Below are 22,565 nucleotides of genomic sequence, written 5' to 3' on the forward strand. Positions count from 1 at the left end.
GAAACAAAAAAAAAAACAGAAAAAAAGACAGAGAGAGAGAGAGAGAGAGAGAGAGAGAGAGAGAGAGAGAGAGACACTAAGATACGAAATAAAAACCAGAGAAGTGAGCAAACTGAGTCAGATCACTCAGCTGGACATTTCCCGATGCCCTGCGGGCACCCTCTGCCAGCCGCACTGTGATGGTTATGGGAGAATGGAGGTCTTGCTACTGGACTCGGCCCGAATACACTCATCAGTTTGCTTCAACAGCCTCCGGACCAGCTTTTCTAGGTCCCTTCTTGATTTCAACTCTTCTTCCAGGCACTGCTTCATTCTTTTATTCTCCTATGATGGGAAAAGGTTGGTTGGTTACCAAACAAAGGGACCCCGCCTCAGGGCCCCTCCTGCTCAGTCTCTTGGCAGCCTTCACCACTGACAACACTTTCCTGCCTCAAGCTCCTCTCCCTCAGCTTCTAAGACAAGGCAGCCTCTTGATTGTTCTACTTCTCGCTGACCATCCCTTGAGATATAATACAAGCATTCTCTAGGGCTCTGGCCCTGGCCCTCTTCTAATTCAACACACTTTTCACTTAGTGTCTCTTCTCTTTCAACTCAAATAACTACATAGGCGCCTCCCCAGTCTCTCTGGTACTGACCTCATCTCAGCTCATGAGCACCAGGTCCACAGTCCCCAGTGCCAACTTAGATGTGTTACAAGCACCTCGGACTCACTACGCCCTGAAGTGAACTCAGTATCTCCCCCACCCCCCAAACTTCTCTTCCTCCTGTGGCTCTTGATTTCTGTGAAGGGCACCACCATATCAAAGTAGATACCCAACACCCCTACACTGTTGGTGGGAATGTCAGTTGGTGCAGCCACTATGGAAAACAGCGTGGATGTTCCTCAAAAAACTGAAAATAGAACTACCATATGATCCAGGGATCCCACTCCTGGACATATACCCAGACAAAACTATAATTCAAAAAGATATGTGTACCCCTATGTTCATAGCGGCAATATTCACAATAGCCAAGACATGGAAGCAACCTAAGTGTCCACCGACAGATGAATGGATAAAGAAGATGTGGTACATATATACAATGGAATATTACTCAGCCATAAAAAAGAATGAAATAATGCCATTTGCAGCAACATGGATGCAAGTAGAGATTATCATACTAAGTGAAGTAAGTCAGACAGAGAAAGACAAATATCATACATCACTTATATGTGGAATCTAAAATATGGCACCAATGAACCTACCTATGAAACAGACTCACAGACATAGAGAACAAACTTGTGGTTGCCAAGGGGAGGGGGATTGAGGGAGGGAAGGGCAGGGAGTTTGGGATTAGCAGATGTAAACTATTATATATAGGATGGATAAACAACAAGGTCCTACTATATAGCACAGGGAACTATATTCAATATCCTGTAATAAATCATAATGGAAAAGAATATGAAACAAGAATGTCTATATGTGTATAACTGAGTCACTTTGCTGTACAGCAGAGATTGGCACCACACTGTATACTAACTATACTTCAATTAAAAAACAAAAAAACAAAGTAGATACCCAGGTAAAAAGACTCATCTTCCATCCCTGGCTTTCTTAATCCCCGCATCATGGTGCCATTTTCCAAAGGCTCTAACTCTGCGATGTGCCTTCCTTTACATCTGTGTCCCTCCTCCGTAGCCTGAGCGGCTCTCCCTCCTCAGCTCAGGACTTTATCACGTCTCACCCTGAGTTTTATAATAACCTCCTAAGTGGTCTTCCAGCCTCTGGTCTCTCTCCCTTCAATCCATCCTTTACCCTGTCACCAGGTACAGTCAGTCCTCAAACCCAAGGGAGAGTGTCCCTCACGGAGCACTGGATCAGATCTGCAGAGGAGCCCACAAATCATGATTTATGGTTCTGTTTACACTTACATGCTCATGAATGACTTATCTTTTCTTAAATTCTGTTTGCAAAAGTCAGGGAACATGAAGTTGTAACTAAGTTTGTGATCCTATTGTAAATCCCTAAATAGGTATATAAGCAAGCTTCAGAAATTGAAACCCAAGGCCACGTGGTAAAATCAACAAAACCCACCTGGCTGACACAAGGGAACTAAGAATCCCCACCTCACCACCTTGTTCCTGGCCTTCTCCTGAGGGCATCTACCAGTGCACAGCAGGGAAGAGGGAGCAGGTCCGTTAGGATCTGAGAAAACGACTTTCGAATTTCATTACCTGTTTCAGCTCTTTGACCTCATCCTTCAAGGCATAAACAGTATCGACAAGGCTCCTAGAACACAAAGATAAAGTTCATAGATTAATAGATGGCACTGAGATATTGTTAAGTGATATTTAAGAAGAAAAGCAGCTTTATAGAAATACAGATCCTGAAAAGCGGTGGCCTTGCTGGTGAATCGGAAGAGATACTGCTATGAATGGTCCTTGTGTTTCTCATTTTTACGGGCTAACAACCAGCATCACACAAGCTCTTTCTAACACCGTGTCACCGCACGTTTTCTACACTTCCCTCCTCCTCTGCTGCTTGCTTCCCAGCTTAGGCAAGTACTAAAAAAATAAAACAGACTAGTGTATTGTACACCCGTAACATATAATACAGTACATCGACTCTACTTCAATTTTTAAAAATAAATAAAAAGAAAATGGCGGGGGAAGGGTAAGCTGTGACAAAGCAAGAAAGTGGCATGGATACACTACCAAACGTAAAATAGCTAGCTAGTGGGAAGCAGCCGCATAGCACAGGGAGATCAGCTCGGTGCTTTGTGACCACCTAGAGGGGTGGCATAGGGAGCGTGGGGGGAAGGGAGATAGATGCAAGAGGGAGGAGATATGGGGATATATGTACACATATAGCTGATTCACTTTGTTATACAGCAGAAACTAACACACCATTGTAAAGCAATTATACTCCAATAAAGATGTAAAAAAAAAAGAAAGAAAGAAAAGTCAAGAAAAAAAAGAGACTAGGGCTCCTCATAAGGTTTTGATTTCTCTCTTGGGGGCAGGAAGGACCATCATCTGACATATTGTAATGAGAGGTGTCACCAGGCCCTGCCTATCCTACGCTATCTGTGCTATGGCATTGCCCTTCTCACCTATCTGACCCTACACCATCGTACATGACACAAACACAAAGTCAGGGACATTATTTCTAAAAGATTCCATATATTCCAAAAAAGGATAAAGTGCCTTGGCAGGACTGTGGAAGAGTCATTTCCTCTCTGGCTCTCTCCCTGGACAAGGACATTGGAGATCTGGGCTCCAGTTCTGACCCTACGACTTGCCAGTCCTCTAACCTTAGGTAACCAGTTTTCTTCTCATCCTCTCTTGGTCTTATTTTCTTCACATACAAAATGGGGATAATATCACATTCCCTGAAAACCTCATAAAGTCATTGTAGGGGTTAATATAGCTATAATAATAGTAATTATAACGATCATCATCTATTAATTATCACATGCTAGCCTTTGTACTTCTTATTCCATTTAACCTCACAAAAACTCTGAAAGTATTACTATCATACCCATTTTACAGATGAGGAAACTGAGGCACAGAGAGGTGATGGAACTTGCTCCAGGTCACACGGCTAACAAGTACCAGAATCTGGAGTTGAATCAGGGCTGTTATTCTCTTGAGCCCAAGTGCTGTACCATTTGGTCGTATCGCTTCATACACCAGATGGAAAAATACATTGACGACGCCAAGCACTGTGAAACACGCTGTCCTATGCAAATTTAGGCCTGACTTCAGAAATGACTCAAGTATATACAAGTACTTAACCTGATTTTCCCCCGTTAGGTCACCCTCACTACTGTGCAAGGCTAAGTCAGGGACATAATTTCCCTGAATCTCAGTTTCCTCATCTGTAACAGTGGTGAAAGTAACGTTTATCTCCCAGGATTGCGGTAGGAGTTTAAATGAGGTTAAGTATGTGAAAATAAAGTGCCTGAGTCGATAAATGTGAGAGGCATCCCTCTGGGCAAGGGAATTGGTGCTACGGCCTTCCCAGTGCCTCCAAACCCCATGTGGAGTGGTATTCTTGCGTGCCCTGAAGTCCCTTCCTGACCCCCTCTGCCTCTCCTTTCCCCTCCCCTTTGTCGGTGGGCAGCCCTCCCCAGGCTCCCAACTGCACAGTCAGCCAAGAGGGCCGCATTCTCAGATGAGGAGGGACTGTCCTTCCGTGCAGGCTTGGCCACGGCCACGTTGCCCTGCCAGAACCTTCTTTCCAGCCCCCAGAAAAATCAGAAAAGGTTTAGCCCGCTCTACGCACTTTTCTTCAATGACGGTCTGGCCGTTGCTTCTGGTCTCTTCAATGATGAGTTTCTCTTCCTCGGGGAGTAAGACTTGGGGAACGGAATCCTTGCGAGCACCTACAGACAAGGGCGGCAAGAGGCGAGGGAGGGAGTTTACTAGGGGAGACTATTTGTTGGGGGTTAGCTCCTTTCTACTGTGGTTTTTGAGGGGTCTTTGTTGACGGCATCTGGCTGCCTGGCGCCCCGAGAGTAGTCATCCAACATCTGCTGACGAAATCCTCCTGACGGGAGAAATTCGAAATGGCCAAATACACTGATTCAATCCTGGGGGCCGGGGGCACATTTTGTATTCAGAAACACAATGTGAAAAGGCCGCTGTGAGAACTGTCCTCAACCAAGACCCCATCTTTTCCTGTTTTGCCTCTTCCAGTGCAAAGAGCCAGCCAGTGACCATTCCTCCCTGCGCGTCTCTGGGGAACGGCACGCCACACCCTGTGGGTTTTGTATTTGAGTAAAAATCATGCAGAACGTAGCACTGCACTGGGACGCAGCATGCTTAAAGGGCCTCAGAAGCATCACTCACTCCCATTTGTTCTCTTTACCGTCCTACAGGGTGAAGCAGGGTCGGTGAAGACCATTTTGATGGAGGGTAGAGGGGGCGTTGGGGAGATGATCACAACAGCAGCAAAGATGCAGGCGTCCTTACTGCTCTCCGCTCACCATCTCCAGGCTCTGGGATGGAAGAGGTGACAGAGCAGCCATGGGACCTGACCAGACAGCTCTCCTGCACCTGCAACCTCCCCGTCCCTTCTGGATCCTTCCTCTCAGAGCCACTGGCTTCCTCTCTTCTAAGCCAAGTTCCTTCCAGTTGTGAACACTCAGTGCCTTCACTCAACCTCCAGCCCTTTCCCGAGGTGGAAGTGTCTCTGCCTTCCTCGGGGCCCAGTACTTCGTAGGTGCTTAATAAGTGCATAGCAGACTGGCCGACTAACCAACCGACTGGATGCAGCGAGAAACAATAGCGGCCGCTTCTACGGGTGCAGGACTTCTGGCTGCAGAGGGATGGAGGGTGTCGGCCACCAGGATGCGAAAACGCTTACCACGTGCCAAGCACTGTGCTAGACACTTTCCACACATAAAAGGGAGGCCAGGGAGGACGGGGGTGGGGGGAAATGAGACTCTTGAGGCCAGAGTGCCTGCCCGCACCTCTGAGCAAATCTCCCGTCTCTGTCAGTGTGAGGACAGGAGGCGGCGGGAGGTGAGGTCGGATTTCGTATGAGGGCTGCTGCTTCTGGCGTCTCCTTGTCCCCCTCTCTTTCCTTGTTTTTGCAATAAAAACTGCTCTCACTTTCTTTTCCTGACTCCTCGAACCTTGTTATCAGGGCTGGGCATGCCCAAAGCCAGAGGCAGGTTTGGTCTGAGAAGCAGAAGGTGTGACAGTCCCCCCTTCAGAGTCAAATGTGTCAACTTCCACATAGAATGCTTTCCCCATGACGACCTGAGAGACATGTTACTTTGGAAGCATCGGTCAGTGCAGTCCACTGAGGAAGCCCTGCCCACACTCAAGCCAGGGCTCAGTGGCTGTCCAGATGGAACATTATGGAGAGCTTATCTCTTACACAGATGCAAGACCCTCACACCAGGTATCCTGAATGCCCATAATAATGAAAGACCAAGGACATAAGCGATGTGACCTGGCTTTTCTAAAAACACAAGGATGAATCAGAAAGTATTATCTCGCTTTCAGTTTGTAGCCTGAAAGTTGTTGGGGGAAATACCCTCACCTAATGGCTCCCTGATAAACTGTAGACATTCTCAACAGGCCCTGCTAAGCAGCTACATTTCCAGATTTTCAGAGCAACTCTGAAACTTGAGTTTGGTGAAGCTCTGTTTGCTTAAATATGCAGCTGATCAAAGATAGTATTTTGACTTCCTTTCCAAATCTGCCTATAAGAAGAGATTAGCATCAGTTCACAGACACAGGAACTCTCTGGGCTCTTTAACTAGTGTTGGTGAAGGTATCTGCGTACTTCAAAGGAGAGTGACTTTAAAAAAAAAATTATTTTCATTTCTATCACCTCCAACCTTTTTACTCTTGCATTTCTCTTTGTCTCTGGGTGAAAAGAAACAGTGGGTAAACAAACCGCTTGGTAGCTAAAACCAGCTTATCTGAAAGATGCAGCCCTGTGCCCGCCCCTCTGCTGCAAGTCACCTGCTTTACACACCCTGCAGCCCATCTGGGTTGCTTTTCTCTTTTTCTAAGAGGCAGTGAGCAGTAGCAAAGAAACATCACTCATTAGAGAAAGTGGTTTGGGGGAACCTACTTGAGCCGTGGCCTTGTTGAAAGTTGGCACTGGTACAGTAGGCTTCGATCACTTTCAGAATCTGAGCGTCCTCTTCCAGAGCAGCCGTACCTGTCAAGTGTAACGAATCGTGACTCCTCAGGGAGATACACATGCCTCTGGACCCTCGAAATGATGTAGTGCACTCGGGTGCTAGGCACTGGCTTCTCTGACCGGTGGCCTTAATGAAAGGCAGGAGAAAAAGCTGACCGGCTGGCATGGTGGAACAGAGACACATCCACCTTGGGAAAGGGATGGGGCACCAGTGAGTTCAGCACCGAAAGTGGCCTGCTCCAGAAGCCACTGGGAGTTCGAAATTGGAGGGTCCTGTCAGTGTCTCAGAGGCTACAAGGCCAGCCCTGGGCTTGGTGCTGGCCTCAGTTCGCATCCCATACACCACACCCTTCCTTTCCATCAAATTTCAAGGCTCACTTTCTCTAGGAAGCTTTCCACCGTTAATCCCACCCATTTTTTCCCAACCAGCCAGCCTAGTCACTGATTCTCCCTCTCATTCCCCCAACCCCCTCCAACTCATTCTAGAAATGGCTGTTAACATGCCGCTGTGCACATCCAGGGGTGAGGTGAGGGGTAGGGGAAGCAGAAGCTAGAGTCCAGCAAAGATTTATCCAGACTGTATTTCGGACTGATACACACAGCTCTGTCACCCCTTGGTGATACATCACTTACTCCTTCATGTGTGTCCCAGAGTACCTTGTTCCCAGAGAGGCAAATGTGTACATATCGATTGGCTGACCGACTCTGCAGCCTGCCTCTAAACCCAGCCCTGTTTCTATACGCCAGCAGGCTGCTTCCTTGACTAACTGAGAACATCACTGAACATTAAAATTCCAGAGGATCTCAGGCTTTGGGCCTATTTAGTCGATCTCAGTAAAGGCAAATAACTCAGGTGTCAGAAACTAAGAGGGAAGAAAAAAATGTATCCATAGCAAATGGGTCCCTTTAGTGGTTCTAAACCAGGTAGAGCCAAATGTTCAACATGAAAACTAGATAGATGGTTTGTCTGCCTAAGACGACATGAAAAGCAGCAGGAGACAGCTTATTGCAAAATCTGAGAGGTGGCGGCCAAGCCTTCCCATGCATTTTTCTTTATGTCAAAGGTGATGCTGAGAACATACTGCTCGAATCCTCTTCTTTCAAACAATTCCTCATCCACAACCAACTTTCTAAAAGTACGAAACACATACTTTTGCGGATGACATATTCCTCCTCCGATGGCTTTCTTTCGGTCTTTCTTTTGTGAAGAAACTTCTTCATCGTTTTGGGGCTTTTACCAGATTCCTGTAAGGATAGAGGTTTCTTTATGAATTAAAAATTTCCCCAAAACACAAATTTAAAAAGCAAGTGAAATTAAATAGAATGGCTCTCTCTTATTTTTGACAGTCTCACTTAGGAGGGTATCAGGATTTAATACTATACACAATAAAAATGGTTCCAATGAACACTAAAAGGTTAAATGAAACCGAGGCAATGCTATTATCCTCTCAATTGCCATAGAGAATTTATGCGGCTGCTTCTCCAGGAGGCCAAATGCCTTTAGGGTACCATCTGCAGAGAAAGTAATGGATGTCAATCCTAGAGAAATAACAGTATTTCCTAACTTGGTTTATATTCCCCACTGATACAGCTTTAAGGGAATGAAATAACAATTGTAACTATTAATGGGGTATGGACTGCTTTTTGAAGAGCTTCAAAACTATTTAAATAAATTCTCCTTAGCGACAGTCCCACAAAGAAGAATATCAATTTCCATTTGTGAGACAGGAAAATTAAGGCAGAGAGACTAAGTAAATTCCCTGTAGTCAGAGAGAAGAGCCAAATGAAGGATTTCCTGATAAATAATTTAGGGTTAGGCATAACGTACCTACAGCAAGCTTAAACATACATCTATAAAGTCATATTTTTAATTAGTAGAAAAAAGAGAGACGAATTATTGGATTTGCCTTTGCCATATGAATAACCAGCAGGTCCAAAAAGGTGCTCATTAAGTACCCAAGGAAACAGTGATCATCTTATTCCAATCTCCCATGCAATGTATATACAGGATGCATGGTTAACAATCACTACCTTAAAAATAACTGCAACAAAGAATTTAATTTCTTCCACTTAGCCTCAGTGATCCACTTAGACTTGAAAACAGACAGACATGAAAAACTCACATGTGACAAAAATAACAGGAAAAATAGAAACAGCGTATAAAAAAACCCACGGAAAACAGACATTTTAGAGGCATTATAAGATGACATTTTCGCACATATTTCACAAGAGCCTACTTTTCTGAAGAAAGTACTTACATGTCAGAATTGTATCTTCATATTTTAGCCACCAAGTGTAACAAGGGACAAAACAAGCATAAAGGAAAGCTTCATTCATCAAAGGTTACAGCACAGCATTATATGATGTCACTGTACGCCAAAGATATCGTTCTACCCTTACCTTTAAGATATAAGACATCCTCTAAAGTGAATATGTAAAGAAAGAGAAGATGAGCGTGAGAGGTCGATGGTTATAATGACCAAATCCATTTATCAATAATTCTAAAACAACATTTGAAATGTTAGTGTTATCATAAATCACACAGAGAGAATATCATCGTGTCTCCCACATTAGTTTCAGATGCAATACCATCATGCAAAAGCCCAAGGGATACAGTTCTGTGCAGAAAAACAAATGCTGGAAATAACTGAAATACACGTCTCCCAGCAGAAACAAAGTGATCATGCCTTAGTTTTAATGGATTAGTTCTGTGAAGGATTAAGTCAACTTTACCCTTCAAAGCTCACCTTAATTTGAACTTAGTAACTGACAATTACAAAATATCCATCATTAAAAAGGGGACTTAGGTAACCATGAAGTGGCACTCCTGGTTTAGGTGATCAGAGGAGAAAATTGGATAACTGCGGGAATCACCGGTCAATTTCCAAAGCCAACCTGTGGGGCTGTTTCCTGGCCAAATTCTGAACAGAGGTACATAATAAAGATTCGGCTCAAGGATTATTTCTCCTATCATGTCAGGTTGAAAGGATCAAAAAATCCTCCCATATCCAAATATTGTCCTACTTTTACTGCACTAAGAACTGGAGGCAACAATTAAGTGACACAATTATATATATGCAGCATATATTTTTGTGTCAAGTGTGTGTTTTGATGAGTGACGCAGACTTAGCTCAATTTTGAGTTTTTGATTTAAAACACCATGCTTCACTTATGCGTCTCATAATTGTCACAGACTTAAATCTTCACTCGGTAAGACCTATTTAAAGAATAGTTACTAATAAATGAGGATCTTTTCCGAAAGCTGAAATGATGAGAAACTTGTTAGGGGAAAAAAAAAAAAAACCACCGTTTGGATGGAAAAGGTAATGCTCCACACAGTTATGGAAGATAGTGACTGACATTTCCTGACTGCCACTTCTAGACAAAAAAAAAAAAAAAAAAACCTTGAAATCCACATTCTACCCAAACATCAGATGTCCTCTAGGGTTGTCACTTAAAAGCCTCTTTTTAAAAGACACTCCTTTCACTAAATTCTTTTTCTCTTTCCACTGCAGCAAATAATTCAGACTTTCATAGTTCAGACCCATGGCTTGGTCCCATAAGACTTTTACTGATTTGGTTTAAGAGATCAAAATGATTCCAAATGCAGAATTGGGACCGCTTGGTTAGCAATTCAATGCTAATGAAGTAGCATTTGTTTGAGATGTGTGTACATCATGACCTATTTATAGAATTATCATATAATCATAAAGGCAAGCCAGAGGCACTCCAGGGGGGGAGACCAGGGAAACTCAGGCAGTGCACAGAAACCTTGTGGATATTCAGGAAATATGTGTAGATGGACAATGCGGAAATGGAAAATTAATTTTAAAAAATCACTGAGTCTAGCAATTCAAGATTGACTGACATGTATCACCTATCATCAATTCTAGCACATGCCCACAGAACTCTTTGTAACAAGCTACGAAATCAGCTTGTCTGAAGCATTTTATACCATATGTAGCAAAATTACCTCTTTATAACCTAGCGCTGCTGATGGTCTAAGTGGAGGCGCAGGTCGCAGACAACTTAAGCTCCACGGTTTTATAATTTGAGGAGGCTCCAAGGGTCCTCGGGGCTGTCCAGTAGAGCTAAAAGACTGGGAGAATGTCTGATGAGATGTTGGCAATCTGCCATCTGAACCCGACCCCCCTGGGCCACACACTGAGAGAACATCAATAGCTTCGTTGCATCCACAAAGGCAGCCCCGGAAAGGAAAAGATGGGAAAACAAGTCTCCAGTTGGAGAACTGGCGCTTTCCAGTCAAGACTCTGGGGTCTCTAAGGAACAGCACAAAACTCACTCCACATCCCATGATCCTGCCCTCCCTCTGTCCTGGAATTTCATTCAAGTCAGGTGTTTTCTCCCCTCTAAGGGAGGAAAGTGGAGTAACAGTCAACATTTAATGAGTTTGGTCATGTGTGTGGCACTCAATTAGGCACTTAAATAGGTTATTTCCTAAGAAGAACTTAAGACAAACTTTAGCAAAGTGAAGTAACCAGCCAGCAATTGGCAAAGCCAAGATTTGAACCCAGATCTGATGCCAAAAGCCCTTGTTCTTTCCACCACACACTGTGCTCAAAACTGGAATTTGGGCATCACAGGTTTGAGTGTTAACAGACAACACAGCATATCTTCAATCTCACTCGGCAAGTACAGTAAAATCTCATCAATTCAAATTCCATGAACTCTAAATTTATGATAAAATGGAAGGAGACAACGCTCAAAGTTCACCCTTAAAGGTTACTGAGGGAATGCGATGCATAAATGAGATTGCATGGAGACGTTCAAGACGTTCAGAACTCACGAAGGTAAACTATTTCCTTTGACTTAGCACATTATTAACATGAACGTAATGGTTGCTGATTAAAATAAATCCTGTTTATCATTAAAACATCTTAGCAGGACTTCTGGCCAGAAAAACTTTGCTAGCAGTTAGTTGGAGTACCTTAATACTGTCAAACAAAGCTGCACACCTCTAAGTCAAACTCTGTTCATTGGGATGGGTCTCCCTCCATAACAAGAAACCAGAATCAGTGAGGTTTGACTGTACTTCAAACCCTACAAATACAGACTATGCGAAGGCTAAGGGCATGCTCACCACTTCTTGTAAGTCCTCAGCAGGCAAGATTTGACAAGAGACTCAATAATCCCTGGACAGGACAGACGGACTACTTACGGAATGAGCACTACAAGATGACGATGATGTTTTGGATAAGGAACTGCAAGAGGTGGGTCCTCTTATCAGCCTGTACAGATGCTCCAGCCAATCCTGGAAGTCCTGGTTGTTGCCGCAGTGGACCACAATTCTCTCTACTATGTTACCTGCATCACCCGATTAGGAACATTTGGAAACAAAAGGCAAGGAGGAGCTTGAGCTTGCCTCATTCATAAACACACTTCATTGCAGCTAGGACTTGGGTGTCTATTTTCAGGCGTTTTCATACCTATGAGCTAACCCTGCTGAAACTTCTCTATCAGGAACAGATAAGCTCTGATAATAAAGTAAAGACATAAATGCTCATATCTGATTTATAAAACCATCCTGGATTTCTACCACTTACAGAATCTTGGAAGTAGTAGAAAACTTCACGCTAAACAAACTCACAATCCAAAAATGTAAGCACAGGGTCCATCTAGTTCATAGTCTAAAATGAGAATATTGTATTGCTTTACCCAATATCAAAGATGAAGCAAGATCCAACTAAGACTGGTTCCAATCTCTGGGCCAACACCAAATCTCGGGCTCCCTATTGGGAAAGAAGCGGGTAAAGCCTGCGGCCAGCATCCCAGTGTTAGCCATCGTGTCGTGTCAGTGCAAAAAGTGCAACCATCAGGTGGATATCTAACAGGTTTGGCAAAAGGGACAAGAGGCCAAAATGTCACGGAGCATTATGGAGGTGTGGCATTTTGCTCAACTTGTGAAGAAAGTTTCACGGCTTTTCAGCACTTTTTAAAAACACACCCAAATCTTGCTAATTCATAGGCTGGTGATAAAATGGCTCCTCTGCCACCAGGGAACAGACGACAGAAGGGAGAGAAAATTACACTTACATCGGTCCGTTTTGTTATTTCTTAGCTCTAACAAGTAGCTCTTATACAAGAGAAGATTGAAACTAATGGCAAAGCCGAGGCTTTTGAATGACCAGGAGGTTTCCCTGCTATCGCTGTAGACTAATTAACCCAGGAAATGGAATATGCTTTGCCATGCCCATGTAAAACTTGCTCACGGATTATATAACAGAAAATAATAGCACTTATTTATTTAAACCCCACTGCATTTCAAAAAGAGTTTGAAGTAGCTACATGAAGAAGAGAAAATTACCTACCAGTGATTTCAAATGTGTAGTCATTCCCTTCAATTTCATCTAATCTAGTCACCACCATTCCTGCTATTGGTATTTTTCCCTACCAGAAAAAGAATATCCCCATTAATTCTGTGGTTATACATGTCTCTGCTTATTTGTTAGATTTTCTGACCCTCTTAGGAATCACTGGTGAATTATGGAGAGACATATTTCTTTGGTCTGTCAATAGATAATATGTTTCCCCACTTTAAATTTTAATCAGACAAGAAAGCAAGGGGAAAATGGGGGTTGTGTTTTGCTAACGCACCCTAAACCATAAGGTCAGGATTTAATCACAGTTTACTTTTCTAACACATTCTCCTGATAATCAGAAAACAAAGTAGAAACTCGAATTTCATGAAAATTAGTAATTGCTAGGCCAAGATAGGATATAGGCAACAGTAACTTACAGTACTCCGTGTTTTGGGAGCAGACTAAAGGAAGTTGAATTTCCTAAGGGGCTGAATGTCTTCCATCTCAGAAACTTGAGTCACGTGATGTGACTGTAATAAGACAACCATAGGGGCAAGCCTCAACTTTATATTTTCTCATTCATCTAGTTGCAGACTTCAATTTTTATTTACACATTCATAACCTAGCTTATAACCAGAGCAGTGGACATTCAGGATAAACTCATGCTAACACATACGCCTCTGAGAGAAGGAACATCTGCTCTTATAAACTGTTTAATTACATGAAGGGTCAGACAGAACATTCTGTCTTTTCTGGCTGGAGCTTTTAATGCCGGAGTGGAAATATTGCATCTGGATGGAAACCTGTTTTCATTACGGGTCTTGCTATTTGCTTTATATGAAATCCACTAACCTGATAGATAAAGCCACTCATCCGAGGACTTGCAGATAACATTATCAAGACACTTGAAAATAACATGAGGTACCGCTCCTCTTTTTCCTGAAGTGGAAGGAAAAAGATTAAATGAAAAATAGAAATTGCACATTTTGCTTATTAAGAATTTCTGGAATCATTTTTGTAACATAGATCTTATATAAGGCAATGAAACACAGTGATTTTTTTTTTTTCAGTACATGGGCCTCTCACCGCTGCGGCCTCTCCCGCTGCGGTGCACAGGCTCCGGACGCGCAGGCTTAGCGGCCATGGCTCACGGGCCCAGCCGCTCTGCGGCATGTGGGATCTTCCCGGACCGGGGCACGAACCCGCGTCCCCTGCATCGGCAGGCGGACTCCCAACCACTGTGCCACCAGGGAAGCCCCCACAGTGATTTTTAAAAAAAAAGGATACCCAACTTAAAAGTATAAAACGCATTTAATTTTACTTTGAAAATGGATATAGGCCCCCAGTTTATCTGTGTCCTTCCTATACATAAGAGTTAAATACAAACAACCATGCTTGTTTCCCAAGCATGTAAGCCTGAAAAGTCACACAGTTAATGCCTTCCTGCCCAAGTTGCAACCAGAGCACAATGTAAGTCTCAATGTTCTCAAAGTGAAAATGATTTTACTTTGAAAAGTGGCCAAATAAAGGGGTTTTCAGGTGATAGGAAATTTATTATGCCCTAACATGTATGGTAAACTCTTCCTAAAATTACCGTTAATCAATAACTACACAATAATTATTATACCCATATAAAACAAAGAAGGAAACACTTTTTAAAATGGCACTAAAGGAAATTTTACACACAAAGGCTTCTCTGAACCCCTTAAACAGACATGCAGTGAGTAGATGCCAAAGATTGCACTGGGCTCGTGCATCCGGCCATCTTAGCTACAATTATCCTCATGCCTGGCTCCGTCTCCTTTCTCCCGCTTGAGAAGAGCAACTTTCAAGGCTAATTTTTCTAACAAGTGTTCTGCGTTCTCTCACATCTTTCTCTTGCTTGGTCTCATCTCCTGCTCTTGCTTCCAGCTGCCTCTCCTGTCTAACTGGCTTTTTCTGCTGCCTTTAGCATATGTACATCTCCTGTCCATTTCATAAGCTTTCACTTGCCCCTGTGGCTCCTTAGACATAACACCCTATTTCTTGACATTTTATTGCTAAATTACTTGCTGCCTTCGTTTTCTCTCCATTGATCCCTCTCTAACGGCACCCCTGCTGCTCTCTCAAAGTCTTCAATCACTGCCTTCTAGAGAAATCCAATGGCTTCTTCCCAGTCTCCATACTCTTTGACCTCTGACCCTTCTGCAGCACTCAGCAGGCTGACCATTTTCAAATGCTCCTCCTAGAATTTCCACGACACACCACACTCCCCTGATTCTCCTCTATCTTCTGCTTTGTCTTTTTGTCTTTTTTTAATCTTTTGGCCTCGCCGTGCAGCATGCGAGATCTTAGTTCCCCGACCAGGGATTGAACCCCAGCCTCCTGCACTGAAAGCGTGTAGTCTTAACCACTGCACAGCCAGGGAGTCCCTGCTTCGTCTTTTTCCGGCACTGATTCATCCTTGCTTTACCCAAGAGGTTTATCCCAAAGGTATGAAAGACTGTTAGAGTCGCTGCATTAACCTTCCACAGGGTATCTGCATTTTAAATGAGATTGCTTTTTTCCCCAATTTTTTAATTGAAGTATAGTTGATTGATTTACAATGTTACAAGTGTACAGCAAAGTGATTCAGATACATATTCTTTTTCAGATTCTTTTCCCTTATAGGTTATTACAAGATATTGAATATAGTTCCCTGTGCTATACAGTAGGTCCTTGTTGTTTATCTATTTTATGTATAGTAGTGTGTATCTGTTAATCCCAAACTCCTAATTTATCCCTCCCCGCTTTCCCCTTTGGTAACCACAGTAATGAATCTCTGACAGAGACCTGTCAGGGAGTAGAGGAAGATGTTTGGGGAGGGAGAAGACGATGGCAATACCCCGTAAATCACACCAGGTGGTGTAATCAACCTTCTTCCCCTACCCCGCTCCCTTCCTAAAAGACATAACCCATCTTCAGGCTTCCGTGCTTCTCTCTGGATATTTACTTCCCAAGAAGGCACATCTGTCAGGGGCATGTAAACCTCTGCCTCTAACTCTGACCTCCTACCCACATTTCTATACCGTTTCAACAGCTGCCTACAAGTCATCTCCTCCTGGATACCCACCATCACTTGAAAGTTACCAGGTCTGAAATGACATCCGTCATTTCCTCTAGCCTCTGGCTCACCACTTCCTACAGGCTTTCCCTTCTAAACACGTCTCATATTTGCCCCTTAAGTTTCGTTCTCTCTGCCACCACCTTCCTGGGGGGTACTTACCACTTTCCAACCCAGATGGCCTGTCTCTAGCCCCATCTCCTCCAGTTTAGCTGACATACACAGCTGCCAGGTTGTCAGAAACACCCCTTTCGTTTCACCCCTGTTTCTCTACTACTCAGGCCTCGCATGGTTTCCTGCTGCGTCCAGCTGAACTATCCTTGCCTGACAGCCGAGGTTCTTCACAACCTGCCTCTCTCGAACCCAATGAATTCGCTCTTTCACTCTGCCCAGGATGCTTCCTCTGCTCCTAATAAACTGGCTGGCTCAGTGCGCTGAAGACAAAAGGCCACATCCCTGCTCTCTCCTGAGATAAGAAGGACCTCTCCCTTACAAAATCTTCCCCCTCTCTCTTCACGGCCCCCTCCTCAAGTCCTATCTGCATACAGTCTTTTCTCGGTCTCTCCCTTCTCTGAACTTCTGTGGAATCTATTGTAGGGATGGCATGATCTGGCATTGACTATTTTGGTTTGTTTTCTAGTTGCAGCTTGGGTTTTAATCTGTCTCTAATGAGTTCTTTGAAGGCAGAGATCATGGCTGTTCTTTTCTCTTAACTGCTCCCACAGCACCAAGCAGAGGGCTGGGCAAAGAACAGGTGCTCAGTTTCTGATGCGAAAAGTCTGAGCATTTGACCTTGATGGAAGAAGAAATAAAGGAAGAAATATATAAAAGACGGAAGAAAGGGTGTTGAGAGTGAAACCTCTTACCTCACATGTTCCATACTGCACCATTACTTGCGACATAAAGATCACATTCCCCAAGGTTTTAATATCCTCCCCTTCCCATGCCTGAATAGGTTCCGAAAGTATCTGCAACTCCAGCTGCTTTCTCTTTCTGAGATCTTGGCACTGCCCCTACAGAACCGAAGCAGAACATACTGAAATAGGAATTCTCCTGAAACAGACCTAAAACAAGGCTAAAGTAAGAAGCGGCTCTTGACTATCAGATTTCCGCTGAGTCCCTATTCCTCACCACGAGTCCCATCACCTGGTCCGTTCCGGACAGATGGAAAGATTCACTACCTTAAATCTCTAGCCTTCAGCCCCTAAACATTTTGTAAGGAGGAGCCATTTCTCATTTTGCAAAACATCAAGATAAAGTGGTAGAAGGAAGGGGGTTGCCTCTCCCTCCCCACAAGGAGTAAGGGAAGACAAGTAGCAGAATCACATCAAACAGGACCAGTAGGTTCAGATCTGCTGCTTGGTGTCCCTGCTCGCTCCAGCTCCTCTCCATCTTGTCTACCTTTGCATAAGTCGTGCTTTGTTACAAAGCAATTTTATTTTTCTAACTCAGTTTCCAACCAAGTGACATCTTACTTTACAAAATGACTCCAAGAGTTATCGAAAAAGAGAAAATTAAACTCCTTCTGCCGCAGTGAATCAAACTGATCTTATAATGAAACATAGGCACTGCCCTATACTTTGTTTTGGGACCAGTAGTAGATTGCTATGAAAAAGTACTAAGCTAATTTTTATCCCTAAAAGGATTGGAAAAAGAGATACAACTGAATTTCACAAATACAAACTGAAAATACAAGCCAAGAAATAACACGTGGGGTATGACTACTATATATTTGTATAGAGTATATACTATATACATATATAGCTCACTGCTTCAGAAAATGTGAAGTTATCTTAAAATAATTTAACAGTATTCACTCCAAATCGAATATGAAAATAAGCATATGGTTAGTTATGTTCCTGTTTCCAAATGACTATCATAGTGTTTTGGGGCATGTTTTCTATAAAATCTCTGCTGCCCCTTTCAGGTAAATGGAAACTTGAGGAAATAAATTCATTGTACACATATTTTTGAGGCCTAGAATGGGAATAAGTATACTATAACCGTCAAAGCAAGTTTTACAACATGTAAAATGATTAGAATGAAATATCATTTTTCAAATGAGACATTTTATACTCAATTTACATAGGAAAAAAAAGGGATACAAATAATTATAAATGCCATGGGTTTCAGTGGGCTGTTCCATTAGGTTGAACCATGTCAAGCTGCCAGTATTCCACCATTTTTTACCTACAACAGCAACTTTAACCTGATACCTTACACGCTGGTCTTCAACTTGCTGTTTAACTGTGGACACATCAGGTACAGATCTTTCGACAGCAATAAAAACGAGGTGATGGTGAATGTTGCATCACAACCTTACAGCAAGAATCAACAACTAAACGTTGATCCCCATCACTTGGAGTACTACAGAAATGTCTAAAATTAAGCTCAACTTAATCAATCACCCCAAATAACCTTTTCTTTCCTCCTAAAATGCCACCAAGCAGTTTTACCTCAGTGGGTTCAAGAGGACATTAAGCCATTGTGCTCGAGATTCAAGATAAAAGGTAACTTTGATAGCACTCTATATACAGCAATTGTATTTTAGTCGGGTTTCTTTTTCCTTTTAGATTTGATGAAGGATTTCTTTTTCATATGCAAAGAATAGACTCACACCTTTCGGCATAAGTAGATGAATCCGGTATTGATGCCGATCAGTGAAGGACGAGTTGCACAGACATAAGGTGAGTAACACGGGGGTAAAGACAAAGAGACAAAAGGAAACCCCCCACCTACACAGCCATGCTTAATGTGGCAGAGACTTCAAATGTGAGCGCTTTACACCCTCAGCCTGGCAACCTTTCACAGGTAAGCATGATGTTTGGAAGACAACAGTAAATGAAACAATCACTGCGATACGGTCACTAGAGCTTATTGTTTCCACTCTAGAGACCTTTGCAGAAGGAAAGAAACATTACACACAAGTCACTCTTTTAGGAACAAAGCATACAAAATGGAGAGTTATAATTTTAGAGCATCACCTACCATGAGAGTTTTGAATGCTATGATTGCTTTCAGAATATCCTGGTGATCTGGATGCGTATCCTATTAAAGGAATACATTTTAAAACAATATTAAAGGAGAACAGAGCAGTGATTGCAGGGCTTAGGGGTGGGAGGAGGGTGTGGCTGCAAAGAGATCCAAAGAAGACATTTTGAGGGATGATGGAATTGTTCTGTGTCGAGACAGTAGTGGTGGTAACTCGAATCTACACACATGTTAAAAGCCATAGACCTGTACCCCAAAAGAAAAAAGTCAGCTTTACCGTATGCTAACTTGAAGATTAAAAAATAAAACAGCATTTGAGCATTTGGAATCTCAGCACCTCTAATGATTAGGTGATGAAGAAATTAAGATGGCTGGGAACACATTATATATTTGGTAACAACATACTAAGTACAGTTATCGAGGCAAGAGTTCCCATTTGCCTTTTTGCTGTTATACCGTGGATGATAAATAATAATTATGTGGGAGGGGCATCATTAGGTCATGTTGTTAGTAAATGACAAGAGATAGGGAATTGTAGGAACATAGTGGTGGTTAGAGAGAACTCAATCCAATCTCATTTCCTACACCGCCTCCATCTTCTTTCAGCAGACTCAACATGGCAGCCGGGAAAAAATTCCAGGTCTCATACCATGTGCTCCTTCCTAAGCAAGCTGATTATATTTGGTCTGCAATTCCACGGTACTCACAACCCTGAAAAGTGGACAGGTTCAAAAATGGCTTTGAGGGATCCACATCTGCATAACTGTTTATGAAGGGAAAGTAGGGCTCCTTGCGGGAGATGTCCAGCTAACCTCTGGAATTCAGCTGCAGTAAAAGGAAGAGAAAATCTGCTGTTCGATCAGCTTTGGGTGATAAAATACAGAGCTGAGTAGACTAAGGGTCTGACCCAAGCCAAGAGCAGCACTGCTTATGAAAAGAAAGGTTGTACTCCTTTATAAATGTATCCTTACGCAAATCGGCTGATCATTGAGAAGTTCAAGTTCTACTCTGCCATGAGCCAGCAGCCATACTCAATGATCAGAAAGCTGGATAAAGTGTCTCACCAGATGGTGAACCTGTACTCAGGATACGTATTATCTGATGGTGGGAAACGAAAGGCAGCCAAAGGCAGGTGACCACCAGCACGCGGAGGAGGAGAGGAAACGGGCTCTGAGACAAGAAGGGCCAAGACAGAGGATGCAGGCAGTGGGAGCACCTGGGATTTTATTTCCTCAAATGAAGTGTCTGTTTGCACTTCAGCACTGAGCAGTTCCAGAAACTGGGGCCACGCGTTTCTGGATTTTTGTGATAAACAAGGAGGGGCAAACCACAAACGGTTTGGTGAACAGGTTTAGCTTTTGGAAAGCCATCCAGAGGTCAACACCTTCCTGCAACCTTTCTCTTTAAAGATAATCAAACCCTTTCAAACCTCAAAACCTTTCCCCAGACACAGGAAGAACAAGTAGGGTAAATGCAGCTTCACCCCTCGGGCCCTCCTCACCCATCCCCATCCCCCATGCTCCATCACACAAGAGCGGCTCAAGAAGCTACCCCTGCTGATGGGCTTTTAATAAAGAGGATTTGGGCTCTTGAGGCAAAAATATTCAATCCTCAGCCCTCATTGCAAATCTGAATATTTAGAAAAGGTGATAGCTATGCTACAGCTGTTGCAAGTAAACTGTGCATTTTTAAACAAAAAAATGTGAGGGGGCTTTGATGGAGATGTATGGCTGCGTAAACAGAGAAACTGAGACTGGACCCATTTATTCATCTTTAAAGAAATACCAGAATCTTCCATTGTAATCCAGAGTCATAAAGCTGAATGACCACAGTGCTCTAGGGATAAACATTCCTGTCTATAATGAAAAATGTTCTGTACATTTTCTGATGCTGTTCTGCTTTGTTTAGCTCCCACAAGAAAGCTGGTTCGTGTATCAGAGCAACAGAAGGTTTCTTGGTGGAAGATTTCTCTGTAGAACCACCATCTACAGATGAGAGGGCAGAAGCAAACCTAAGTCAACCAGTGAGCAGAGACTTGAGGAAGCAACAGGACCAGGGCTGGGAGAAGAGAGGGGAGGGAGAATGATCATGAATATTTAATAGTAAAGTATGGGTATCTTTCAGTTACTAGATGAATAAGTCCTGGGGATCTAATGTACAGCATGGTGACTGTAGTTGATAATACTGTATTGTATACTTCAAAGTTGCTTAAAAAAAAGAAAAGAAAAGATCTTGAAAGTTCTCACTAAAAAAAAAAAAAGGTAGGTATGTGAGGTGATGGATGTGTTAATTAACGTGATTGTGGTCATGATTTTACAATGTATGTGTATATTAAATCATCACATTGTACACCTTTAAAAAATCACGTTGTATAACCTAAATATATGCAATTTTTATTGGCCAATCATACCTCAATAAAGCTGGAAAAAATAAGTAAAAAAAACTTCAGAGGGGAAAAAAAAAAAAAAGAATGTCCCATTCTTATTTTGCTGCATAAAGAGGAAAAGTAAAAGCCCGGGAAGAGGGAAGACTGGATCAAGTAAATTTTGAAACCCAGGTTTTTTCTGAACTCCTCAGTAAGGCTAGTTTGGAGGCGGTACTGGCTGCTTCCTCCAGAGCAGAGGCTCATCCTTTGTACAGGAGCTTAAAATAGCTCGCCTTCCCTTACCTCCATATGCCGTTCCAACTCTTGCAAGAGAGTAACATACTTTTCCAGTCGCATGAAAGGTTTGCTGAGACTTGTTGTTAAAATGAGGATACCTGGGCTAGATGCACCTTGATTTTCCATAAATCGTTCCAGATCATCACTGGCAAAAGAACGAATATAGTTTTGTTACTGCTTAATATTCCATGTAAAGAGTTACCAACTGAACATGATTTTCCTGTATTTCACAGCATAGAAAACCAAATAAATTTTGGATCACCAGCACAAATGCTGTCCAACGCACTTCGACTCAATTCAATCAGCATGGCACACAGCACTGGGCTACAGCGGTGAACCAGGCACTTATGATCCCTGGCTTTATTTTCTCATCCAACAATTATTTATTGAGCATCTACTAAGTGACAGGCTCTGTTCTCTGCTGGGAATACAGCCGTGAAGAAAACCAAAACCCCTGCCCTTAAGAAGCCTGCACCCAGAGGCATGGGGCATACAATCTATCATATGACCTCAACGTCAGGTTTGAAAAAATCTTTTCTTAGTCACTGCAAACATTCTAGTTATTGGCTGATGAGATGCCAAGGGGAGTAACTCACCAAGAGCTCCCTATCACCGGCTGCTCCCTATCACTGGGACACCCACTTGTAATGTGCCAGAATCAAGTCCTAAATTCAGATAGCAGCATGTTTGCATGTCTAATCACTTAGCCTAGGATCTGGAAACAGTGCGGCAGCCTACCCAAATAACTCGGCTTCAAAAAAAAGAAAAGACTGTAGGGAATTCCCTGGTGGTCCAGTGGTTGGGACTCTGCACTCTCACTGCCGTGGGCCCGGGTTCAATCCCTGGTAGGGGAACTAAGATCTCAC

General features: G+C 43.0%; 1 protein-coding gene across 8 annotated transcripts in view; it reads right to left on the reverse strand.

Annotated features, from left to right (window-relative positions):
- Positions 1–37: 37 nt before the first annotated feature.
- Positions 38–22,565, reverse strand: part of ARHGEF6 (Rac/Cdc42 guanine nucleotide exchange factor 6) — a 107,204-nt gene continuing 84,676 nt past the window's right edge. For 2 of the 8 annotated variants that reach the window (XM_024760086.1, XM_024760082.1), the window contains 13 exons: positions 21,706–21,844; positions 19,035–19,094; positions 16,913–17,059; positions 13,817–13,903; positions 12,974–13,052; positions 11,824–11,969; positions 10,618–10,743; positions 9,045–9,065; positions 7,796–7,889; positions 6,573–6,662; positions 4,266–4,365; positions 2,213–2,267; positions 184–324 (listed from right to left, as the gene is read on the reverse strand). In XM_024760086.1, coding sequence (XP_024615854.1) covers positions 184–324; positions 2,213–2,267; positions 4,266–4,365; positions 6,573–6,662; positions 7,796–7,889; positions 9,045–9,065; positions 10,618–10,743; positions 11,824–11,969; positions 12,974–13,052; positions 13,817–13,903; positions 16,913–17,059; positions 19,035–19,094; positions 21,706–21,844 — 1,285 coding nt within the window. Of the gene's footprint in view, positions 325–2,212; positions 2,268–4,265; positions 4,366–6,572; positions 6,663–7,795; positions 7,890–9,044; positions 9,066–10,617; positions 10,756–11,823; positions 11,970–12,973; positions 13,053–13,816; positions 13,904–16,912; positions 17,060–19,034; positions 19,095–21,705; positions 21,845–22,565 lie in introns of all 8 variants that reach the window. The other 6 variants (XM_024760089.1, XM_024760083.1, XM_024760081.1 and 3 more) reach the window with 5 other exon arrangements.

This window comes from Neophocaena asiaeorientalis, unplaced genomic scaffold, assembly GCF_003031525.2.
Source record: "Neophocaena asiaeorientalis asiaeorientalis breed wild unplaced genomic scaffold, Neophocaena_asiaeorientalis_V1.1 scaffold927, whole genome shotgun sequence".
Lineage (NCBI taxonomy): Eukaryota > Metazoa > Chordata > Mammalia > Artiodactyla > Phocoenidae > Neophocaena > Neophocaena asiaeorientalis.